The 26,599-nt window shown below is 43.8% G+C and overlaps 1 protein-coding gene across 6 annotated transcripts in view; it reads left to right on the plus strand.

Annotated features, from left to right (window-relative positions):
* hipk3a (homeodomain interacting protein kinase 3a) overlaps positions 1–26,599 on the plus strand; it is a 249,625-nt gene that overhangs the window by 216,107 nt on the left and 6,919 nt on the right. For all 6 annotated transcript variants that reach the window (XM_072272834.1, XM_072272835.1, XM_072272833.1 and 3 more), the window contains 4 exons: positions 5,870–5,994; positions 7,108–7,275; positions 11,089–11,379; positions 22,032–22,178. In XM_072272834.1, coding sequence (XP_072128935.1) covers positions 5,870–5,994; positions 7,108–7,275; positions 11,089–11,379; positions 22,032–22,178 — 731 coding nt within the window. The remainder of the gene's footprint in view (positions 1–5,869; positions 5,995–7,107; positions 7,276–11,088; positions 11,380–22,031; positions 22,179–26,599) is intronic.

Raw genomic sequence — 26,599 nt, forward strand, 5'->3', positions numbered from 1 at the left:
GGCCCGTCAACCCTATTCTACTTCTCAACATGATTATGGCTGATCTCTGCTGACCCCAACTCCTGTGCCCATTCCCCGTAACCCTCAATCGCTGAATTTTTCACATCATCTTTCAGGTGCCTTGCCGTTTGGCGTGGGCGATCATGTCTCTCCATTCATCACGGTCTCTGACCCTCCGAATTGTAGTTGTTGCCTCCCCTGTTATTGCATCCATCATTTTCATTCTCTGTCTGCCTCTGCTTCTTTTTCCTTCCGGCTTTCCAGTTGTAACTAAATGTTCTAATGTCTCTCTTCGCATGATGTGTCCAAAGAATCTTGATTGCAGTTTTCTGATTTTTTTAAGTAATGGACGTTTTGTTTTCATTCTCTGTAGAACTTCTTCGTTGGTTATTCCTGTCTGTATATGATATGCATAGCATTCTTCTGAGGAACCACACCTCTGCTGCATTGATTCGTTTTTCCATTGCATTTGTGATGGTCCATGACTCGCAGCCATACATCAACATAAGAAGAACGTAGCAGCTGAGAGTTCTAGGGCGGATGTCAATTGCTATTTTCTTGTTCGTTAGGATGTTCCTCATTTCTGTAAATGCTGTTCTTGTCATTGCTATTCTTGCTTTTATGTCTGTTTCACATTTGCCATCAGATGTTACCCATGGTCCAAGGTACTTGAAGTTGTGAACTTGTTTCAGGATTTCATTTCCCAGTATGATCCTACAGTTTGGAATATCAGGTTTTTTTGATATTATCATTACTTCAGTTTTCTTTTTGTTTAGGGTTAGGCCAAGTCGTTCGCTCTCTGTGTTGATGGTAGATACTAGTTTCTGTAAATTTACTTCACCGTTTGCTATCAGTACTGTATCATCCGCATAGCGGAGGTTATTGATATTGTATCCTCCTATACTTATTCCAGGTAGGTCTTGTATGGTTCTCATGATGTTTTCACTGTACAGGGAGAACAGGTCTGGTGATAGAACACAACCCTGTCTGACTCCTCACTTTATTGGCTGTTATTCACCAATCTCGTTGTCTATCCGTATGGCTGCACTTTGTTGCCAGTAGAGATTCCTGATTATTCTTAGATCTTTTCCGTCGATATTAATATCTTTAAGCATTTTCATGATGACTTGGTGTTTCACTGTGTCAAAGGCTTTTGTGTAGTCAATGAAACAGAAGTATAAGGTTCTTTGGTCTTTCCCCTTACTGGTTTTTCACCTGGAACCTACCAGCCTTCTCCTGCCCACCCTCCCCCACCTTCTTTATAGGGCCTCTGCCCCTTCCCTCTACAGTCCTGACGAAGGGTTCCGGCCCGAAACGTCGACTCATGGTTTCCACGGATGCTGCCCGACCTGCTGAGTTCCTCCAGCGTGTTGTGAGTGAAACAGAAGTCTAGGTCTTGTTGTACTTCTATTGACTTTTCATAATATTACTGAGAATATCAGTGGCGTTTGATGTTCCCTTGCCTTCGACAAAGCTGTACTGTTCTTCACTGATCTCTGGTTTAATTTTGTTTCTTATTCTGAGCATGATGATTCTAAGTAGAATTTTTGTGAAGTGGCTCATTAAACTAATTGTTCTGTGTTGCACCTGATTTCTTTGGCAGTGCAATGAATACTGTCTTTAAAAGACCTTCTGGTACTTTGCCACTGTTGTATATTCTATTCAATAAGATTGTTAATTTCTCTACACCAAAATCTTCTAGTGCTTCATACAGTTCAACTGGAATGTTATCTGGTCCTGATGATTTCCCCTTTTGCACTTTGTTCATAGCATGTTCCACTTCTTCTTTCTGTATTGCTGGGCCCTCGTTGTTGCAAATATCAAAGTTGTCCTCTTGGTCTTTGTTGTCGTATAGGTCTGTGATGTATTCTGACCATCTTTGCATTATTTTTCCTTTTTCCATAATTGTAGAGCCGTCTTTTGCTTTTATACATCCTGTTGTTGCCCTGCTTTTCTTCCGATTCGTGACCTCTTTGACCTCGTCGTGCATACGTTTGCTGTTGTTGGTCTTCTGCAATTGTTCTATTAACTCACATTTGTCCTTAATCCACTTTTCTTTTGCTTCCTTGCACTTGGTTGTTATCTGTGCATGCAAGGATACGTAGGCTTTTTCGTTTTCCTTACATTTTCTTCTTTGTTCCATAAGATTCAGAATTTTTTCTGTCATCCATTTCTTTCTAGCTTTTTTCTGTTCTTTGGGAATCACCTCTTGTGCTGCTTGTGTTATGCTGTCTCTGAGGTTTACCCATTGCTGTTCTATAATAGTGATGTTTTGTAGAGCCTCGAATTTGTTCTTCACTGTTATTTGAAATTCATTTTGATGTCACTGTTTTTTCTCAAAAGTCTCAAATTCAGCTTTGGCACTACTCTTGGTCTTTTACACAAAATAATCTGCAGACGCTGGGGCCAAAGCAACACTCACAACATGCTGGAGGAACTCAGCAGGTCGGGCAGCATCCGTGGAAAAGATTGGTCGACGTTTCGGGCTGGAACCCTTCGTCAGGACTGTAGAGGGAAGGGGCAGAGGCCCTATAAAGAAGGTGGGGGGAGGGGTGGGAAGGAGAAGGCTGGTAGGTTCCAGGTGAAAAACCAGTAAGGGGACACGTTCCTAGGAAGGAGACATGGCTGTGGTAGCGGGTCTGGGTCAGGATCTGGTCGAAGAGTCGGAGAGAGGCGGAGATCACAGAAGGGGAGCAGTGAGAGAGGGTCTCACTGAACTCCCGTCGAAGAGAAGATTTAAACTTCTTCAGGGTAGGCATACCTCGAAGAGACTCCACAGCGGAGTAGCGAATCGTAAACACAAAATAATCTGCAGATGCTGGGGTCAAAGCAACACTCACAACACGCTGGAGGAACTCAGCAGGTCGGGCAGCATCCGTGGAAAAGATCGGTCGACGTTTCGGGCCGGAACCCTTCGTCAGGACTGTAGATGGAAGGGGCAGAGGTTTTTCACTTGGAACCTACCAGCCTTCTCCTTCCCACCCTCCCCCCACCTTCTTTATAGGGGCTCTGCCCCTTCCTTCTACAGTCCTGACGAAGGGTTCCGGCCCGAAATGGTGACTGATCGTTTCCACGGATGCTGCCCGACCTGCTGAGTTCCTCCAGTGTGAGTCTTGGTTTTTTAAGCTTTCTGAGTCTCAGGTACATCACGCTGATTATTGGTACAAGATCACTGTAGCAGTCTGCACCCGGATATGTTTTGCATGATTTCGGAGCATTTCTATACCTTCTCCTTATAAGCACGTAATCAGTCTGGTTTCTGGTGTTATCCCCGGACTCCTGTATGTCCATAGTTTACTCGGGTGTTGCTTGAAGACGGTATTACCATTAATATGAATCTTTTTCTGTGACCCATGTAGCTAGTCGTTCACCTTTCTCATTTCTCTCACCTATGCCATAATGCCCAATGTTGTCCTTGTCCCTGGTCTTGCCTACGTTTGCGTTGAAGTCACCTTGAATAATGGTATTTTCTGAGCTTTTACATTGTCTTAATGCTGTTTGTAGTTCATCATAAAATTGATCGATCCTTTCTTCACTGCTGTCTGCTGTTGGGGCATAAAAGAAAGATGTTAATGTCAAAAGGTTTTGCATGTAGTTTCACAAGTAACATTTGATCTGATATTGTCCAATAGCCTTTTATTGACTTTGCATGTTCTTCATCTAACATAATTCCAACACATTTTTCATGTATTTCTCCTCCTGAGTAAATGATGGTATATCTCTCTGAGCATGTTTTACCAGCTCCTTTCCACCTCATCTCGCACATTCCCAAGATGTTGATTTTTAATCTTTCTGTTTCCTGTTTGATGTTGTCTAGTTTGATGTTGGTTAAGGGTTCTTACATTCCAGGTTGCTAGTCTGATCTTCTTTGCTTTTGATCTGCCGACAGTCGCAGGATAACGGTCGAGGTTCACCTGTGGCGCATGAGATCCTCTAGCGGATGAGGCTCCTTCAGTGAAGGCTCCATTCACATCTCCGACCTGAGACCGTAGTTGATTTGAGTTCATGATTGTACAAGGGAGGAATACTGAAGTGGTTTCCCGTTGCCCTTCAGTTGCAGTGCCCATACTGGACGGGTAACCCTGGCCATTGATCAGCAGGTTCACCTGCCCAGTGTTTTTAGTTTTACAACCATAAATTCCAATTGTAGGATCTGCTTGTAAAACCATCCACCACCTGCAAGCCATGGCTTCACGTGACCCTGATTGGGAGGCTAAACAGGTACTACATCTTGCCCAAGGGTGACCTGTAGGCTATCAGACAGAAGGAGCACCTTACACCTCCTTTTGCTGATCTAGCGATTTAAAGTGGGGATTGATTGCTTCTTGATTAGTGAGGGCATCAGAAATCCTGAAGGGGCTGCTCCTGTTCTAGCTGCACTTCAGCCCTGTGTTCCCGGTGTGGACGCTTGCGGTATCTACTGGTGGCTTGCTCATGGCCCTGGCCAAGATAGCCATTCACAGGTCCGGGTTGTCGAGGACTCTGCCTGCCCCTCTTCCGGGGTTACCTTCATGCCCTTGTGTTCTTGGAGTGGGAGCATGTGATCACTATGAGGGATTTCCAGGAGCGGTGGACACCCCACGGAATTGAGTCGTGCCTCTATTTTAATTTGAGTTCATTAACAGCATTGTAACCTCAAACATTGTACGTATATTGTATTTGAATAAAAGTCTTTTTAAATTGGTCAAAGGTTACAGGGAGAAGACAGGATAATGGGGATCAGCGTGTAGAATAAATCAGCCATGATTGAATGGAGGAGCAGACTCAATGGGCTGAATGGCCCTATTCTGCTTCTGTCTTATGGTCTCCCTTGAATACATCTGACACTCCAGTCTCCACCATCCTTGGGGATTGGGGAAGAATTTCAGACAATGGCTACTCTCAAAATTTCTACAGGCATCAGTTTTAAGTGAACAATCAAATGACTTTTCAAGCCAAGACCCTTCATCAGGACAGATAAGGTCTCAGCCCGAAACATCAATTGTTTATTCCCCTCCATAGATGGTGCCTGGCCTGTTGAGTTCCTCCAGCATTTTGTGTTTGTTGTTCTGGATTTCCCGCATCTGCAGAGTCTCTTTATCAGTTTTAAATGACCAGTTCCTGACTTTGTAGCTATGAAACCTGGTTTGGGACTCTCACACACGGTAAGCATTCAATTGTGGAAGAGCCTTGATGTTTTTTTAAGCCTCAATTTTTATTTTAAGATTTTCCATGACACCACCCCTCTCTGCCTCTGTAGCCTGCTCCAGCCCTACACCCTCCTGCATTTCTCTCCTCTCCTACTCGTAAGACCTTAAGAAATAGGAGCAGAATTAGGCCATTCAGCCCATCACCATTCCATCATGGCTGATTTATTATCCCTCTCAACCCCATTCTCCTGCCTTCTCCCCATAACCTTTGACACCCTGAGTAATCAAAAACCTGTCAACTTCCGCTTTAAGTATATCCATAGCCGTCAGGGGCAATTAATTTCACAGATTGGCCACCTCTGGCTAAAGAAATTCCGGAGACTAAAATGTATTCGGAACTCACCACTCAACCACAGGACTTTCTAACCTCTGGAATTCCCCCACTCGCCTTGATCTCATCCCCACCCTTTACCAGGGATTTTGGCCTGGTCTGATATCTGGTGCTTTTGCCCCCCTTCCCCCCCCCCCCCCACATCCACGCTAACTCTCAGTATGGGGTATAGGCTTTGTTGCTGTTGTTTGTCTCAAGCTCTCACAGAACATAGACAGAACAACACAGGAACGGACCCCTCGGCTCGCATTGTTGTGCTAACCAATTAAATTAGTCAGTCTCCCCTCAGCTGCTGATGCTCCAGAGAAAACATCTCAAGTTTGTCCAACTCTCCTCTCTGTTGATGCAGGCGTGGTCCAGTCGAAGCCAACAGATACTCGTCCCCACCTGGCACCAAGTTACGGCAGTGGCGCCCACCACTACATCGCTTCCATCTGATTCTGTGGCTGGTCCACAGAGACTTGGCGACTGGGGGTACGTACCAATGAGGGAAGCGTGTGTGCGCGGAGCCCAGCAGTCATACTGACAGGGTCTTTTGGGATCTTCTACTGTAGCCATTGGTACCACCATGGTCTCCTGTACTTTGGCGAGACCTGATATCGGTAGAGGGACTGCTTCGTCGAGCACCTCCACTCTCTGCCACAAAAGGCAGGATTTCCCATTGACCAGACATTTCAATCTGACTTCTCATTTCCATTCCGACGTATTGGACCATGGCCTCCTCTACTGCCATCTTCTGCCACAGTGAGGTTACCTCATATTCCATCTGGCTAGCCTGCAACCTGACAGCATGAATATTGATTTCTCTAACTTCCGGTAATTTCTTCCCCCTCCCCCTTCTTTCTTTATCCATTCTCCATTCTGTCTCCCTTCTTACTGTTTCCCTTCTCACCTGCCCATCACTTCCCTGCCTCTCCAGTCCATCCCTTTGGTCACTGATCCTTATGTTTCTTATTTGACTTTTGTTCATCTTCTGTTTGGTGTTATTCCCAGAGTCACAGAGCACTACAACACAGAACAGACCTTTAGCCCATCTAGTCGATGCAAGCTGTGGCCCTGTCCAGTCCCATCGACCCACACCCAGACCATATCCCTCCATACCCCTCCCATTCTTGTATCTATCCAAACTTCTCTTAAATGTTGCAATCAAAACCACATCCACCACTTTCGTGCCAGCTTGTTCCATACTCACACAACCCTTGAGTGGAGAAGTTCCCCATAAATATTTGACCTTTCACCTTTAGCCCATGACTTCTAGTGCAGCCTCACCCAACCTCAGTGGGAAAAGCTGCATTTACTTATCTGTACACCTCATAATTTTATATTCCTGTGAAGCGCTTTGAAATGATATGCTCCCTTGTTCTATTGTTGAGGTAGAAGTTGTTTGTTAACCTTTGGTAATATCAGCAGTTAATAAATCGTGGTGATGTTACCATGTTTTCAAACAGGTGCTGATACAGATTGAACATTGCGTAGAGCAGGTTTGAATATAGTACAGAGCATTCCTCTCGCGGAGTTTATGGGCTGATGTGTTTTGTTTTGTCCACTTGACCAGCCCCTTGCCTTTTTCTCTCTCCCCCACCTCAGGAAGGTGCGTGCGCCAGGCAGCTGTTACAGTTCCACATTGCCACAGCATCTCATAACCAATCAGATGGCACTGTCGGGCACACAGCCCATTAACGTGGGGATTGCACAGGTGGTCTGGACCCAGCCCTGTGCCAGCAACAAGAAGAGGATCAGGCACTGTCAAAAGAGGTCAGTGGAGATGGTGGTGAGGGGGAGGGGGGTTGCTGGAGCTGTGGGAAATGAGGGACTGATAAAAGAAGGTCAGTGAAGATTGAGCACTTCCGCTGCAGTTGCAAAAAGCAGAATTCCCCAGTGGCCTCTATTTAATTCCTATCCCCATTCCACTTCTAACATTTCAGGCCATGGTCTTCTGCCACAATGAGGCCACTGGCAGGTTGGAAGAGCCGCACCTCACATTCTGTCTATGTAGCCTCCAACTTGATGGCATGAATGCAAATTTCTCCAACTTCCTCCCAACCCCTTCCCTCTTCATCAGTTCCCCCACTCAGGCATCTTACCTCTTCTTATCCAGTCCTGGTAAAAGGTTACGGCCCAAACATCAAATGTTTATTCCATTTCCATAGATGCTCCCTGACCTGCTGAGTTCCTCCAGAATTTTGGGTTCATTGCTGTGGATTTCCAGCATCTGCAGAATCTCTTGTGTTGGTGAAGGTGTTGGGGGAGGTGGGCAAGGGGTGGTTTGGAAGAGGGTTAAATGCCAACTGCAGACATTCGGTTCCCCATGACAGTCCCAGATGATTTGAAGACAGGTTAAGTGAGCTAGGGCTTTAGGAAAGGTGCAGAGGAGGTTTACCAGGATGCTGCCTGGATTGGAGAGATGTCCGATCAAGATAGGTTGGGTGAGTTAGGGCTTCGCTGTCTGGAGCGAAGGAGGATGAAATGTGTACAAGATGATCAGAGACAGATCGAGTGGACAGCCAGAGATTTTTTCCCAGGGTGGAAATGGTTAATACAAGGAGGTATAACTTTAAGGTGATAGAAGGAAAGTATAGAGGGGATGTCAGAGGTAGATTTTTCACACAGAGTGTGGTGTGGTGTGGAGTGTACTACCAGGGACGCAGGTAGAAGTAGATACTTGAGGGACTTTAAGAAGCACTCAGATGTGTACATGGACGAAAGAAAAAATTCTGTCCGCCGGAGGTCTGTCCTGGGGTTAAAGGACTGCGTATGGGTGTGAGAGTCGGAGGGAGGAATGGGGCTTCCTTTGCTTATTTGTTGCTTGTTGTGTTCTTTGTTGTTCTGCCGAGCATTATGGGAATGCCATGTTTATTTATTCGAGCCCTGCTGTCCCAGCAGCGCTACAGCTCTAACCTAAACGCGGGACATTTGGCGGCACTTGCAGGCTGTGCCCAGCGCACCCTCAAGTGTGTAGTTTAACTCAAACAATGCATTTTGATGTCCATGTGTTAAATAAAATTGAATCTTAATCTTGAATAACTTTAAAAAGTTGGGAGAAAAGTATAGGGGGATGTCAGAAGTAGGTTTTTTCACACACAGAGTGGTGAATTTGTGCATCTCCCTGCTGGGGTGGTGGTAGAGGCAGATACATTAGGGGTGTTTAAGAAACTCTTACAGTGGATAGGCACATGGATGTAAGAAAAATGGAGGGTTATGTGAGGGGGGCAGAGTTAGATTGATCTTAAAGGGTTGGCACAATATTGCAGGCCAAAGGGCCTGTACTGTGCTATTTTCACATTCCTAAGAAATGAGTGTCACTTTAAAATGCAGCAAGCCTGAACAGTTTTCTTTTGAATCCACCCTACAACACTGAAGCAGACCATTTGGCTCGTCTGGTCCATGCTTGCCCTGCCACGTCAAGGTGCAGCAGCACAACATCCTGATCCTTCCTCCCTCACACATTTATGCAGCCTCTTGTCTGATGATTCTGTCCTGTTCGTCTCTGTCACTCCCATGCGGTAGGGATTTCTTCAACCTCAGCATTACCCAGATGAACTCCTCCCCCATTTTAGAGTCATCATCTCAGAGGCAGGCCATTCAGCCCATCAGCGTAGCGGTTAACACGATGCTATTACACCTCGGAGCATTGAAGTTCAGAGTTCAATTCCGGCACCATCTGTAAAGAGTTTGTACGTTCTTCCCGTGAGCATGTGTTTCTTTGGGTGCTCCGGTTTCCTCCCACAGTCCAATGATGTGCTGGTTAGTAGGTGAATTGGGCGTTGTAAATTGTCCTGTGATTAGGCTAGGGTTAAATCGGTGGGTTGCTGGTGGTGCACCTTGTTGGGCTGGGAGGGCCTGTTCCGTGCTGCATCTCTAAATAGAAAAAATAAAATCCGTGTTGACTGGAAAGCAACCATTCGCGCTAATTCCACGTGAATCTATTTCATGCTTTTTCATTCATTTATTATGAGCCATGTCATAGGACGTGGGTGATCATGGTCTTGACCATGATTGTTCTTGGCAAATCTTTCTACAGAAGTGGTTTGTCATTGCCTTCTGGGCAGTGTCTTTACAATATGGGTGACCCCAGCCATTATCAATACTCTTCAGAGGTTGTCTGCCTGGTGTTAGTGGTCGCATAACCAGGACTTGTGATATGCACAAGCTGCTCATACGACCATCCACCACCTGCTCCCATGGCTTCACATGTCCCTGGCAATTTACAGCAGCCTACAAACCCGTGCATGTTGGGAGGTGGGAGGACTCTGAAGCACTCAGATGAAAAACATAGGGTCACAGAGCAATCCACACAAAATATGCTGGAGGAACACAGCAGATCAGGTAGCATCTATGAAGGGGGATGAACAATCAAATATTTGGGCCAGGACCCTTCAACAGTCACAGGGAGAACATGCAAACTCCATATAGACAGCATGGGAGATAAGAATTGAACCAGGGTCTCTGATGCTGTGAGTCATTGGCTCCCCTAGTCATGGACCATAGCATATAACATAGAACAGTACGGCACAGTACAGACTTCCGTCCATGACTATTTAACTACTCTAAAGTCAATCTTGTCCTTCCCCCCTGCATATCCTTCTATTTTTCTGGCATGAAAGTCGAGACATTGAGATCAGAAGTCAGGAAGTTATGTTGCAGCTTTATAAAACTTTAGTTCGGCTGCACCTGGAGTAATGCAATCTCAAACGAGAAAAAATCTGTAGATGCTGGAGTAATGCATACAGTTTCAGTCACCCCACCGTAGGGGGAAAATCGAGGCTTAGGAGAGGGTGCAGAAGAGGTTCACCAGGATGCTGACTGGATTCGAGGACGTGTACTATAACGAGAGGCTGGACAAACTTGGGTGGTTTTCTCAGGAGCAGGAGGAACTGAGAGGAATCAGATCAAGGTTTGTAAGATTGTGAGAGGCATGGATACAGTATCTTTTTTCCCAGGGTTGAAATGTCTGATACCAGAGGTCATGCATTTAAGGTGAGAGGGGGTAAAATGGAGTTGTGAAGGACAATTGTTTTTACACAGAGTGGTGGGTGCCTGGTATGCACTGCTTGGGGTGGTGGTAGAGGCAGATACCTTAGGGATTTTTAAGAGATGTTCACGTAAGCCGTGAATGTGAGAAAAATGGAACGATACGGACATTGTGTAGGCAGAAGAGATTAGTTTTGTTGGCCATTTAATTTCTAATTTAGTTGGTCTGGTACGTCACTGTGGGCCAAAGGGCCTTTTCCTGTGCTGTCCTGTCCACGTGCACTGGAAATAGATGCTGATACACTGCAGCCCAACTTGGGAAGAGAGCCCGTTGCCCAAAAGGAGAATGAGACCTTTCACTGCATTGACCCCCTCCCTTAGAACTGGGTAGGAGGTGAAGAGAGGAATGTTTCACAGCGAAAAATCAGTTGGGGGATTTGAGAGTCGCTGTGGACTTGATGGGATGAATGGCCTCTTATGTCGAAGGAAATGAGGAAGATTACCAAGCCCCCTTGCCCCGAGAGAGGTGAGTGATCATGTACAGGGATGAGGTGGGAAACCTGTGTCGATTCACTCTCCCCCTTTGTTTCCCAACAGGAGCAATACATCATCACAGAACGGCCTGCAGGGCACGACAATGGCTTCCCCAAAGACCGCCAGCAGACCGAAGGCTGGCAGTGCCGGGGGCTGCGCCACGGCACAGGGCAATCAGAACAGCAAGGGCGCCAGGGGCTTCTGCTGCCCAGAAACGGTGGGCCCACATCTGGACGGCAACCAGCAGCGCCAAGCCATTGTCATCGCGGACTCGCCCAGCCCCACCGTCAGCGTCATCACCATCAGCAGCGACACGGATGACGAGGAGGCTTCCCAGACCCATTCCCCCAGAGAGTGAGTCCCTTCACTTTTCCCTCTATCTCCGATGGGCTGTGCGGCTGAGGCACTGGTATGTTCAGTCCCTGTTCGAAGTTCAAGTACATTTATCATCCAAGTATGTATACCATGTACAGCCTTAAGAGTAATCTCCTTGCAGGCAGCCACAAAACAAAGAAACTCAATGGAATCCATGAAAAACCACACATAACACAGACTGACAAACATTCAATGTGCAAAAGAGGACAAGTCATGCAAATAGTTAAAAACAAAAATATTGAACAAATAACACATAGAACATGAGCTGCAGAGTCCCCAAGAGTGAGTCTACAGGCTGTGGAGACAGTGCAGAGCGGAGGCGAGTGAAGCCGGTCCAGGAGCCCGATAGCTGCAGAGTGCAGAGTAACAACTGCTCCTGAATCTGGGGGCATGGGACCCATGACCTCCTACTTGAGAAGAGAGGGAAACAAGAGGAGAGCCAGTTTAAATCAGTCATTCACTGACTCCATTCACTTCTGTTTGCTCTAGATCCCGCGATTGCAACTTGCATTCTCAGTATTATTTTGTTACTTTTGTTTCGTATTTACACAGTTTGCCTTCTTTTGCACATTGGTTGTTTGTCAGTCTTTGTGTGTATGTTCTTTTTCATTGTATTTCTTTGTTCTGTAGTGAATACCTACAAGAAAATGGATCTTAACGTAGTATATGGTGACATATGCGTACTTAGATTAAAAATTTACTTTGAACGTTGAACTTCGAATGCCAGGGGTCGGAGGTGAGTCGGGATCAACCACTCTAGGGTCTTCATGATGTGTGAGGGTAGTGAATCTGAAATTCAATGAGTATATTTGGAATCACTGGGTATATTTAAAACAGAGATTGATAGGTTCTTGATTATTAAGTGTGTCAAAGGTTGTGGGGAGAAGGCAGAAGAATGGGGTTGAGAGGGATGATAAATCAGCCATAATGGACTGGTGGAGCAGACTCGATGTGCTAAATAGCCTAAATCTACTCCTATGTCTTATGGTCTAATGGTCTTCTGCAAGGGCGGCTATCTAAGAGCTTCTTGAATGCCGTCGTCATATCTGAAATCAGAGGTGCAATGAGACTTGGGAGTCCTTGTGCAGGATTCCCAAGTTGAGTCAGTGGTAAGAAAGCCAAGTTCATTTTGACAGGACGGGAACATAATACCAAGGATGTAATGTTGAAGCATTATAAAGCATTGGCCAGACTATATTTGGTGTATTGTAAGCACTTTTGGCCCCATATCTGAGAGAGGATGTGCTGGCATTGGAGAGGGTCCTGAGGAGGTTTACAAGAAAGATCCCGGTGATGAAAGGGTTAATGTATGAGGAGCACTTGATGGCTTTGGGCCTATACTCGCTGGAGTTTAGAAGAGTGGGGTAGGGGAATCTCATCGAAACCCATCAAATATTGATACTCTCTGCTGAACATTGACGGCTCCTCCGTTGAGATCATTAAGACCACCAAATTTCTTGGTGTTCACCTGGTGGAGAATCTCACCTGGTCCCTCAACACCAGCTCCATAGCCAAGAAAGCACAGCAGCATCTCTACTTTCTGCGAAGGCTGAGAAAAGTCCATCTCCCACCCCCCATCCTCACCACATTCTACAGAGGTTGTATTGAGAGCATCCTGAGCAGTTGCATCACTGCCTGGTTCAGAAATTGCACCATCTCGGATCGCAAGACCCTGCAGTGGATAGTGAGGTCAGCTGAGAAGATCATCGGGGTCTCTCTTCCTGCCATTACAGACATTTACACTACACGCAGCACCCGTAAAGCCAACAGCATTGTGAAGGACCCCACGCACCCCTCATACAAACTCTTCTCCCTCCTGCCTTCTGGCAAAAGGTACTGAAGCATTCGGGCTCTCACGACCAGACTATGCAAGAGTTTCTTCCCCCAAACCATCAGACTGTTTAATACCCAGAGACTAGACTGACATCTACATCAGTTATTATTATATTGTAATTTGTCCTCTACTGTGCCTATTGTCTTGTTTATTATTTACTGTACTTCCCTGCACTTTGTGCACTTTAAGTAGTCCTGTGTAGGTTTGTAGTCTAGCGTAGTTTTTGTGTTGTCTTATATAGTCTAGTGTAGCCTTCTGTTGTCTCACTTAGTCTAGTGTAGTTTTGTGTTGTTTCATGTAGCACCATGGTCCTGGAGGAATGTTGTTTCGTTTTTACTGTGCGCTGTACCAGCAGTTTATGGTTGAAATGACAATAAAAAGCGACATGACTTGACTTGACTTGAAAAGCCTAAATAGAGTGATGTGGAGAGGAGGTTTCCAAAAAATCGAGGAGTCTAGGACCAGAGGGCCTGGTCTCAGAATACAAGGGCATCCTTAAGGCCAGAGATGAGAAGGGTTTACTTTAGACAGAGGGTGGTGAATCTGTGGAATTCATTGCCATAGACTGCTGTGGAGGCCAAGTCATTGAGTATATTTAAAGTGAAAGTTGATGGGTCCTCGATTAGTCAGGGCATCAAAGGTTACCGGAATGGGATTAATAGGGGTAATAAATCAGCCATGATAGAATGGCAGATCATACTTGATGGGCTGAGTGGCCTAATTCTGCTCCTTGTCTTATGGTATTAAAGCAAACTAGCAGCCCCTTTCAAGCACCCAACACCTTTGCACTTGGGAGAGGTTCATGTTTATCGTTGTCATACCCAAGGTATAAATGTCATGAAAATTAGCTGTTTGTAGCGACAGCACAGCACGCTGCATGGGGCAGCACAATGGTTAGCGTACTGCCATTACAGCGCCAGCGACCCAAGTTCAATTACCACTGCTGTCTTCAGGAGTTCTTATGTTTTCCCCGTGACCGCATGCGTTATTCTCTGTGCTCCTGTGTCCTCCCACATTCCAAGCACCTATGGGTTGGTAGATTAATTGGTCACACCAATGTAATTGGGCAATGTTGGCTCATTAGGCCAGAAGGGCTGATTGGTTGGTCATTAGGTCGGTCAGTGGGTAACTTAAATTGACACAAGTTGCACATTACTTACACTTGACCAAATCAATAAAATGAAAAACGCCAGATCTGTAAGTGAGAGAGATAATGTTATGAGGAATCATGTTTCTGCCATATGGGAAAAGGTCTCATTGATTTAATTATGGAACATCCTGTCAGTAATAAGTAATAATAAAAAACATAAGATCTATGTTAAGATAAACAGTAAATCATAAACACAAGAGATTTTGCAAATACTAGGAATCTAGAGCGACACACGCAAAATGTTGGAGGAACTCAGCAGGTCAAGCAGCATCTATGGAGGAGAATAAACAGTCAGGGGTCTGAGCTTGAAATATTGGCTATTTATTCCTTTCCTGCTTCCTTAAGGTTGTTTCAGTTGGACGGGTGGTATTGGAGACAAGCGCCCACTAGCTATTAAATGCTCCCAATGGCATGCATCTCAAATAGCCTCTGACGACCAAGTCTAGTGTGTGGCTCAGCTGCTGAGCCCTCCAGAACTATTTCTACTGACAGGAGAAGGGGCAAAGGTGGATTACTGTCACTTTAAAAAGAGTAGCTCCAGGCAGATGGGACTCATCAGCGACGGTTGGCAGCTGATCAAGGCGAAGGAAAGCTCTAATCTCAAACTTCTGCTGCCTTACGGCTATACCCACTCAGGGGGAAGGCTTTGGGGAAATCCTGAGAGTAAAATCCAGAGCTGGAATCCCTAATACAGCCCTGTGTTGAGCTCAACCCTGACTGGCAACTCTTGCGACACATTGCTGGTGTCAAACTGCATCAGTCTCTGCAGAATTCATGGTCGACCCTGACGATCAGAAGGCCTCCTTCTGCAACGCAGGGAAAGTGGGCATGATTCGAGGTTCAAAATTCAAGTTTATTTATCATCACTTTATCCTGATTGAAAGTTGGATTTATTCATCACATTTACATCGGAAGATGCAGTCAAATGTGGCATTTGTGTTAACAACCAACACAACTGAGGGATATCCATAAGTGTTGCCACACATTCTGGCACCCCAATTGCATGCTCCACAATGCTTGGCAGAACAACACAGAGCCCAACAAGCAACAAAACCAGAACAGCAAACCAAACCCTGTTCCTCCCTTCCATCCCACACCCTCCCACACACACACACATACCTAAACCTAAGATTGTTACATGTCTCTAAGATAGAGAGAGAGAGAGAGAGAGAGAGAGAGTCATAGAACACTATAGCACAGAAACAGGCCCTTTGGCCCATCTAGTCCATGCCCAACCATTAAACTGCCTAGTCCCATTGACCTGCACCTGGACGATAGCCCTTCCATCCATGTACCTATCCAAATTTCTCTTGTATGTTGAAATTGACCCTGTATCCAACCACTTGTGCTGGCAGGTTGTTCCACACTCTCACCACTCTCTGAGAGAAGAAGTTCCCCCTTAAAACATTTCACCTTTCACCTTTAACTCATGACCCTTAGTTGTAGTCTGACCCAACCTCAGTGGAAAAAGCCTGCTATCCATACCCCTCATAATTTTGTATACGTTCTACGTTCTGGAGAATAAAGTTCTAACCCATTCAACCTTTCAGTATAATCCTTGTAATTTTTTTCTGCATTCTTTCAATCTTATTTACATTGTTCCTGTAGGTAGGTGACCAAAACTGCACAGAATACCCCAAATTAGGCCTCAATTTCAACATAACATTCCAACTCCTCTACTCAGTACATGCATTTATGAAAGCCAGTGCACCAAAAGCTCTATTGTGACCCTATCTACCTGTGACACCTCTTTCAAAGAATTATGGATTTGTATTCCCAGATCCCCCTGTTCAGCCACATTCCTCAGTGATCTAGTGCTGACCGTGTAAGTCTATAACCACTCTCTGGCTTCTTCCACGAAGTGAATGTCTAATTCAATTTACTACCTCATCCTGAATGCCAAGTGACTGAGTCTTCTTGACCAACATCCCATGCGGGACCTTATCAAAGGCCTTGCTAAAGTCCATGTAGACAACATCTGTTGTCTTGCCTTCATCAACTTTTCTGGTAACTTCCCCAAAGAACTCCCATATCTGGTCCCTTAGAATACCTTCCAATAATTTTCCCACTACTGATGTCAGGCTCACCAGCCTGTGATTTCCTGGCTTATTCTCAGAGCCTTTCTTAAGCAATGGACTACATTAGCCACACTCCAAACTAACCGTGGCTAAGAGTGTTTTAAATATCTCTGCTAGGGCCCCTGCAATTTCTGCACTAGCCTCCCACAGGCTCCGAGACCCGATCTGCAAAAATTTCTTCCTCTGTAATCTGTCTAGGGTCAATGACCTTGCTTCTGCATTGCTTCACTTCTATAGACTGTGCAAGCAAAATTGATGGAGCCCGGGCAATAATTTTGATAGGCAGTTTTTATTTGATGGAACACACGATATCACAGCTGCCTGCGCTGAGGTGTGTTGGAGCTGTTCACCATTCCACTGGCTGTAAGAGCTGGCAAAATGTTAAAATTAGGCGCCGCCCTGTGGCTTCAAATGGCATTGCTTCAGAACCGAGGAAACAAAGATTTAAAGATTTGTCACATGAAAATCAGAACATACAGTGAAACGCAGCATTTGCTGGGGGCAGCCCACAAGTGTCAGCATAGCATTCCTACAACTTACTAACCTGCATGTCTTTAGCATGTGGGGGGAAACTGGAGCACCTGGAGGAAACTGACTTGGTCACAGGGAGAACATACAGACAGTGGCAGGAATTGAACCCCGACTTTACAGTATTATACCAACTGCAACGACACTGTGCTGCCCTTTTATTAAACACTCCAAATGAACTTTTATTTGAATATGAAATAAACAAAGGACTGGCTAATCCCAGACACGAGAGATTCTGCAGATGTTGGAAATTTAGAGCAACACACACAAAATGCTGGAGGAACTCAACAGGTCCAGCAGCATCTGTGGAGATAAATAAACAGTCGACCTTTCGTCAGGACTGGAAAGGGAGGTCGATGAAGCGAGAAGAAGGTGGGAGGAGGGGAAGGAGTACAAGCTGGAAGGAGATACAGGTAGGTAAAGTCAGGGAGTGGCTGAGGGAGGGGATTGAAGGTGGAAAAGACAAAGGGCTGGAGAAGAAGGAATCTGATAGGAGAGGAGAGTAGACCATGGGAGAAAGGGATGGGGGGGGGACCTGGGGAAGATGATAAGCAGGTGAGAAGAGGTAAGAGGTCAAAGTGGGGAATAGAAGAAGAGGGAAAATTATTAGAAATTAGAGAAATTGATGTTCATGTCATCAGGTTGGAGACTGCCCCGATGAAATATGAGATATTGCTCCTCTAACCTGAGAGTGACCTCATTGTGGCGGAGATGGCAGTAAAGAAAGCCGTGGACCAACACGTCGAAATGAGAATGGGGATAGGAATTAAAGTGGTTAACCACTGGGAAATTCTGCTTTCTGTGGATGGAGCGAGGGTGTTCAACTACCCTATCTCACTATCCCAAATTATATTTAAAAATATTAAATTAGTTTTTCATTGCTGATTGTAAATATCAAATATTTTTTGAAACAGAGACCATCATTTTTCAATTAAACACTTATTTTACCAAATTCAACTTGAAACTTGCAAGATCTTAAATCCTTGTAAATTAAATTGTCTTTAAAACATAAAAAGTCTGACTCCAATCCAAGTGCATCTTGTGTCAAATCCTCATATGTAAAGAAATTAAAGGGTCAACCAATTTTAAATTAGAATTAGATTCTAATCTTTAAATTTTGTAAGTCATTGTACATATCAATATCTAACAACTCACTGGCATTCTGATCTGACAAGTAATAAAGCAGCCTTTGCTATTTAATACCATAGATAATTTATCACAAAAATATTAAGGAACATTGAGCATTTTTCAATGTTTTCTTTGAAAACACTATTACATTATTATAACTTAAAATAGAGCACCACGGTAGCATAGGTCAACTGCTAAGTTGGTCAACCGAACTATGGACCAGGCTATACGAGCATCAGCTTTTGAACAGAAGGCACGACCCACTCTCGCTGGTATCTACTCATGAAGACGAAGAGGGACACCATTTCAACTGGACAACAGCCATAGTCTTGACTCAAGTAAGAACAAGAAAAGAATGAGAATTTCTCGAAGCGTGTTTCTGTATGGAAGAATCCATCAACAAACATATCGACATAGATCCGGTTTATGAACCTTTATGGAGAAAAGAGAAACGACGACATCACCAGTAATCTTCGGGATCTGGGCAGTGAAGCAAACACTTCTCCAGTGGATCTCCCTCAAAGCTAGCCAATCAGAATCTTCTGCAGCGAAACTGTTCACTGTGTTTTGAACCAGCCAGCCAGATCACGACATCTACTGAATATCCATTCGGCCACCGGAGGAGTGTATAAGCCCCATTCTGAGGAGACAACACCCTCAACTGTGCACTGCTGACGGCTTCTCGATTGGAGCTGAAACGTCTGCAAATATTTTGCGAAGCTTAGTGATCAACCAAGCTTCCAGACAGATAGATAGCTGGTAGAAAGAAGGAAAGAAAGAAATTGATAAATTAAATGTATGAATAAATAAATAAGACTAATGAAATTAATTAAATATTAAACCTTAGGTAATATGCTGAGCTGCAGGCAATTTTGTTATTGAGTATTAACGACAGTAAAGACTCTCAGGAGTCTTTTCAATATTTAGCGGCCAGACCCATAAATGGGACTCAGGAGAGGGTTTTGGAAAAATCAGGTTTAAAGAGTCTCACATCAACGCTCTCCAGAATTGTTCAGTGTTTTTTGCCGTGGATGGTAGTTAGAGAGGGGAGTAATGGTCAAAGTGCAGAGGGCTGCAGAGACTTTGTTACAAAAAAGGTGTTGATGCAAGGGCAAAGTTTGCAGGAGTCTACATGTGGTCTCCAAAGCTTTTGCTGGAAAAACAGAAAGGGATACGAGGCTTGACAATAGGGAGAAGATGGGTTCTCGTTGTTGGAATTAGTGGGGGGAGATGATTGGAAGAAGCTTTTCTCTTTGGAGAGAAGAAGGATCAGAGATAACTTTCAGAGATGTACAATAAGATAATGTAAAATAGAGGCAAGAGTAAATATTGGAGCACTGAAGAACGATGCTGGGGAGGTAGTAATGAGGGACAAGGAAATGGCGGATGAACTGAATAATTATTTTGCATCAGTCTTCACTGTGGAAGACGGTAACAGTATGGTAGATGTTCCAGGTTTCAGGGGTCATGAAGAGGGTGAAATTACCATTACTAGAGAGAAGTTTCTTGGAAAACTGAAAGGTCTGAAGGTAGATGTCACCTGGACCAGATGGTGTACACCCCAGGGTTCCAAAAGAGATGGCTGAAAAGATCGTAGAAACACTAGTAATGATTCTTCAAGAATCTCCAGATTCTGGAAAGGTTTCGGAAGACTGCAAAATTGCAAATGTCACTCCACTCTTCAAGAAGAGCGAGAAGCAGAAGAAAGGAAACTATAGACCAATTAGTCTGACTTTAGTGATTGGGAAGATGTTGGTGTCGATTATTAAGGATGAGGTCCCAGGGTACTTAGAGGCACATGTAAATTAGGCCGTAATTAGCATGGTTTCCTCAAGGGAAAATCTTGTCTGACAGATCTGTTAGCATGCTTTGAAGAAATAATCAGCAGGATAGACAAAGGAGAATCAGTTGATGTTGTGTACTTGTATTTTCAGAAGTCCTTTGACAAGGTGTCACACATGAGGTTACTTAACAACCTACAAGCCCATGGTATCACAGGAAAGATTCTAGCAGGGATAAAGCAGTGGCTGATTGGCAGGAAGCAAAGAGTGGGAATAAAGTTAGCCTTTTCTGGTTGACTGCCAGTGACTAGTGGTGTTTTTTTACAGGGGTCTGTGTTGAGACTGATTCTTTTTACATTATATGCCAATGATTTGGATGATGGAATTGATTGCTTTTTTGTTGCAATGATATAAAGATAGGTGGAGGGGCAGGTAGTTCTGAGTAAGTAGAGAGGCGACAGAAGGATTTAGACAGATTAGGAGAATGGGCAAAGAAACAGCAGATAGAATACAGTGTTGGGAAGTGCATAGTCATGCACTTTGGTAGAAGAAATGAGAGGGTTGACTGTCTTCTCAATAGAGAGAAAATACAAAAAACTGAATTGCCAAGGGACTTGGGAGTCCTTGTGCAGGATTCCCTAAAGGTTAACTTGCAGGTTGAGTCTGTGGTGAGGAAAGCAAATGCAATATTAGCATTCATTTCAAGAGGACTAGAATATAAAAGCAAGGATGTAATGTTGAGACTTTATAAAGCACTGGTGAGGCCTCACGTATGGTATTGTGAGTAGTTTTGGGCCCCTTATCTTAGAAAGGATGCGCTGGAACTGGAGAGGATTCAAAGGCGGTTCACAAAAATGATTCCAGGATTGAATTCGCTTGTCATATGAAGAGTGTTTGATGGCTGTGAGCCTGTATTCACTAGAATTTAGAAGAATGGCGAATGGCAAAAGGCCTTGATAGAGTAGATGTGGAGAAGATGTTTCCTATGATGGGAGAGTCTAATATCAGTCTCAGAATTAAGGGGTGTCCTTTTAGAATGGTGATGAGGAGGAATTCTTTAACCAGAGAGTGTGGAATTCTTTGCCATAAGCAGCTGTGGGGGCCATGTCTTTATGTATATTTAAGGGAGAGGTTGATAGATTCTTGATTAGTCAAGGCATGAAGGGATACAGGGAGAAGGCAAGAAACTGGGGCTGAAAGGATAATTGGATCAGCCATGGTGATATGGCAGAGCAGACTCGATGGGCCAAATGGCCTAATCATGCTTCTATATCTTATGGTCTTTTGATAAGAGGCATATTTCAAGTAGATAGCCAGAGACTGATTCCCAGGGCAGAAACAGCTAATACCAAGGTCATAATTTTAAGGTGATTGGAGGGAAACATAAAGGGGATGTCAGAGGCAAGTTTTTTTTTTACACAGAAGTGCCCTGGCAGGGTTGGTGATAGAGTCAGACACATTAGGAGCAATTAAGAGATTCTTATGCACATGGATAATAGAAAAGTGGATGGCTATATAGGAAGAGGGAAGGATTAAATTGATCTTAGAGTAGGTTAAAAGGTCGTCACAACATTGTGGGCTGAAGGGCCTGTACTGTGTTGTAATGTTATCATAACAATGTATAATAAAGTGTAAAAGCTAGAGAGCAAGTGCAGTGCAGCTAACTGGTCTGAATGCAAAGCAAATCTAGATTATGGCTGGCACAGGTATGGTGAATAATATAGAATGTGGATTCAGACTGTTCAGCTTAAAGTTAGATGTACCCGGCATGTTGTTGGTTATCATTGGCTGCTGTAGTGTAGAATGCACAGAATTGCTAGTGGTTACAGAACGTTGTAGACTCATACAACTCCATCATGGACACAGCTCTCTCTACCATCAAGGACGTCTTCATGATGCCTCAAGAAGGTGGCATCCATCACATGGGTGATAGAAAAGTGAAGAGCTATGTAGGAGGGAAGGGTTCGAATGATCGTAGAGTAGGTTAAAAGATTGGCACAACATTGTGGTCCGAAAGGTCTGTACTGTGCTGTAATGTTTAATGTTCTAAGCTGTTTTGTCACAAATGGGTTTGTTTTATCTGACATGTGATGCTGTTGATTTTTATCTTCCCCCCAACCCCCACTGCACAGTTGTAAAGGCAGCCCAGACTGCGAAGCCTGCCAGAGCACGTTGAACATCGACCGCGTGTGTTCATTGAGTAGTCCGGACAGCACCTTGAGCACGAGTTCATCGGATTCTGCGCATTCCAGCCCGTCTCCCTGCAAGAGGCCAAACAGGTACCAGTCGGGGCGCGAGAGTGGGTTCAGAATCAATATTAGGTTTATTGTCACTGATGCACCTATGCTGTGGGATTTGTTGTTTTGCAAGACATAAAAATTAAAGATCAGGCTTTGGTTCTCACATGTACTCCGAAACAGTGAGACCTACAGTGAAGTATGTTGCTTGCTTCAAATCAAATCGGCAAAGGCTGCCTTCAAGTGTTGCCATGCTTCTGGCACCAACATGACATGCCCACAATTCACTAGCCCTAACCGTACGTCTTTGGAATGTGGGAGGAAACCGGAGCCCCCGGAGTAAATCCACACGTTCATGGGGAGAATGTACAAACTCCTTACAAGACAGCAGTGGGATTTGAACCCCGATCGGTGATCACTGTGAAGCGTTGCACTAGCCACTACGCTACAGTGCCTATATATGGTTATTATATATATGGTACAATTATACAATTTCTGAATGGACAATGAATCCATGTACACTACCTCACAATTTTATTCTGTTTTTTGCTCTCATATAATTGTATATTACATAATATATTATTGTAACTTGTAGCTTTTTAAATATGTATTGCAATGTACTACTGCCACAAACTTTCGCAACATATGCTGGTGATATTTAACCTGATTCTGAAGTGCTCAGTACTCAGAAACAGAACAGTGCTTTGTGTACGTGTGGAAAGGTTTGATAAGGGAAAATGTATTGCAGTACAGGCACTGATGTTACTAGCCAAGCATGGCATTCGAATACTGGGACTGAAACTCTGCCTTGTGTACCAAATAATTCAACACACGGTTTTTCCCAGCAAACAACTAATTCAACCTGAAGCTTTCAGAGCTCTCTGTAGTCACAGTGAGGTCCACCCTCACTCACAACACGCAGGAGGAACTCAGCAGGTCGGGCAGCATCCGTGGAAAAGATCGGTTGACGTTTCGGGCCGGAACCCAGTGTTGCTTTGACCCCAGCATCTGCAGATTATTTTGTGTTTGAGGTCCACCCTCAGTCTCTGCATGTGCCTTTCGGAATAATACCTTGCTATACATTGCAGCCTTTCGCAGCTACACTGACAGGAAGTGTACAGTGCACTGCATGCAACACAGGCAGAACTGAGTCGAGCTGTTGCCTTGGTATGCAAACAAGGAATCTCCTGGTCTTGGCTGGGGTCTCCTGAATGCCTATGATGCTGAAAGACAAGTTGAGGAGCATTAGAAAGGGGTTACAAGCCGGCCCCTCTTCACTACTTCCATCAGGGTGGAGGTACAGGAGCTTGATGACCCACACTCAACAATTTAGGAACAGCTTTTTCCCCTCTGGCATCAGATTTCTGAACGGTCCAAGAACCCGTGAACCCTTGCTCTTTTGTACATTTTGTCAGCTTAAAACATCAACTGCTTATTCCTCTTCGTAGATGCTGCCTGAGCTGCTGAGTTCATCCACTATTTTGCATGTTACATTATTTATTTATTTATCTATCTATCTATTGTAATTTATACCATTTTCATGTATCGCACAGTACTGCTGCCACAAAACAGCAAATTTTATGGCATACGTCAGTGATAAAAGAGTGGATGTGGAGAGGATAGTGGGGGAGTCTAGGAACAGAGGGCACAGCCTCAGACACCCCTTTAGAACAGAAATTTGTGCATTGTCAGCTCTTAAAAAAGTAAAACATTTAGCCCAAAGCAGTGCGTGGTCTACGAGAAATTATTCAACTAGAATACTCGTTGGCATTGCCACTAGGGAGTTTTGCAAAGCACCCCCTGGCCTGAGAGGTTTCTGTACGAAGAACCAACCATTCAGCCTGTGAAAACACCACCTTCTGAGATGGAACTTGAAGGGTTCATGGAGACACAATTCAAAAGTTTTATTGTCATTGTACAGTGCACAAATGTACAAAAGAGAACAAAATAATTGTTACTCCATAAAAAATACAATCAACATAAAGAACACAATAAATATAAAAGTAATCCTATGAAATACAATGTACAAGTAACTGTTCTATACATAGACTAACTGCAATTGACCACAGAAGCTGAGATCTGGAGCGCAAAGAGCAAGCTGCTGGGGGAACTCAGGGTGTCAGGCAGTGTCTGTGGAGGGAAATGGACAGTCGGTGTTTCAGATCGAGACCCTTCATTTGAACTAAAGGAATAGACAGGACATTGACAACAAATAGGTGGAGCAAGGATGCTTCACTTTCTTTTCCCATCTGCTTTCACCATCTGCAGCCTATTATCGCCTCCACCTATCACCTCCCAGCCCTGGCACTATCTCCACACCCATCTCCTGATGCTGTTCTCACTCTCCCCATCTGCATCTGCATATCAGCCCCACACCTGGGTCGACCTATCACCTCCCAGCCCCTGGCACTACCTCCACCGCCCTCACCCCCTCATCTGTCTTTCAGCCCCACACCTGGATCCATCTATCGCCTGCCGGCACTTACTCCCTTCACTTCTTTGTACTAATCTTTCAGTCCAGTTGACATACTACTGGCTTATGGTCACTATTACAGTCTGCACCTGGATATGTTTTGCACTGAATCACTGAGTTTCTAAATCTTTGGTTTACAGTAATAAAGTCAATTTGATTTCTGGTGCTATCACCTGGACTTTTCCAGGTCCACAAGCATCTTGGATGGTTTTTAAAGTAGGTATTCATAATGACCTGATTATTCACCTTGCACCATTCGACCCATTTCTCACCTTGTTCATTTCTTACCCCTAGTCCAAATTTTCCTATGGTATTTCCATCAGCACCTTGTCCTACTTTAGCATTTAGATCTCCCATGACAATAACAATACCTTGAGATTTGCATCCATTCTTTGCTTGTTCAAGCTCTTCAGAGAATTTATCTATATCCTCATTTGTTCCATCTGTTGTTGGTGCATATACCTGTTTAATTGCTAAATCAAATGGTTGTCCTCTGAATCTAACAAGGAGCACTCTTTCTGATATTGAATAATAATAATAACCCAGTAGTATGTCATGTAAAAGTAAAACTTAAAAAACTAAAGAAGCAAAAACCTGAACAATCCCTTGACTACTTGCAATTAAAGAAGAAAACTTAAGACAAAAATTTACAATTGAAGTAAGGAATAGGTTTCAAAGTCTAGAAGTAGAATCTGTTGAAGATGATAGCAATCATGTAGAAATGAAATTTAACTCTCTAAAGGATGCCTTGGTAGAATCAGCAAAGTCAGTGATTCCCTAAAAAGGAAAAAGCACAAAGAGTAAATGGATGACAGATGAGATCAAAAATCTAATGGAAGAAAGGAGACAGAAGAAAGCAAATCCTATAGAATATAAGTCCTTAGATAAAAAAGTTAAAAGCTTCTGTCAAAAAGCCAAAGAAGAATGGTTAAACCAGGAATGTGAACAAATAGAAAGAATCCCTATTACTGATCCAAAAAGGTTACATTATCAAATCAAGAATGTCACTGGTAAGAAGCTCCTCTGTTCAGGTGGATGTTTGAAAGCAAAGGACGGTACCATTATCATGGAAAAAGATGAGATTATGAATAGATGGACTGAGTATATTCAGGAATTGTTTGAAGACGATCGAGGCAAAAAACCAGAAATGAAGGAAAACACTGAAGGTCCAAGTATTTTAAAATCTGAAGTTCGTAATGCAATAAATAAGTTGAAGAAAGGAAAGGCAGCAGGTCCTGATGAATTAGTTATAGAACAAATTATCACCCTTGAAGATTATGGAATTGAAAAACTTACTGATTTAATCAATGACATTTATGAGACTGGAATAATACCAGAAGAGATGAAAAAATCAGTATTTATCACTCCTCCTAAGAAACCTGGAGCAATAGAATGTGAATTACATAGGACCATAAGTTTAATGAGTCATATCACCAAGATACTTCTAAGAATTTTGATGACTAGAGCTAAAAGTAAGATACAAGCTGAAATAGGCAAAGAACGATGTGGTTTTGTGAAAGATGAAGGTACAAGAACGCAATATTGATGTTGAGGATACTATCAGAACGAGCTATTCAAGTGCAAAAAGATTTGTTTGTTTTATTGACTATACAAAAGCATTTGATAAAGTGAAGCACAATAAGTTATTGAAATATTACAGAAAACTTTAGATCTAGATTCAAAAGACCTCTGCCTAATCAGAAATCTGTACTGGGAACAAACTGCCGCTGTAAGAACAGATGGAGAAGTGAGTCAGTTTATGAAAATCAAGCGAGGCATTAGACAAGGGTGTGTTTTCTCCCCTGATTTATTTAGTGAAACAATACAATGAAACAGTGAAGCAATATTACAAAAAATAAGAGACATCTTGGTTTTCAAAGTTGGTGGTGAAAACATCAATAATTTCAGATATGCGGATGACACTGTTAATTGCAAGTACGGAGGAAGAACTACAAAACTTAATTGATATAGTTGTTGAAGAAAGTGCAAA

Source organism: Mobula birostris, chromosome 11 (assembly GCF_030028105.1).
Source record: "Mobula birostris isolate sMobBir1 chromosome 11, sMobBir1.hap1, whole genome shotgun sequence".
NCBI lineage: Eukaryota > Metazoa > Chordata > Chondrichthyes > Myliobatiformes > Myliobatidae > Mobula > Mobula birostris.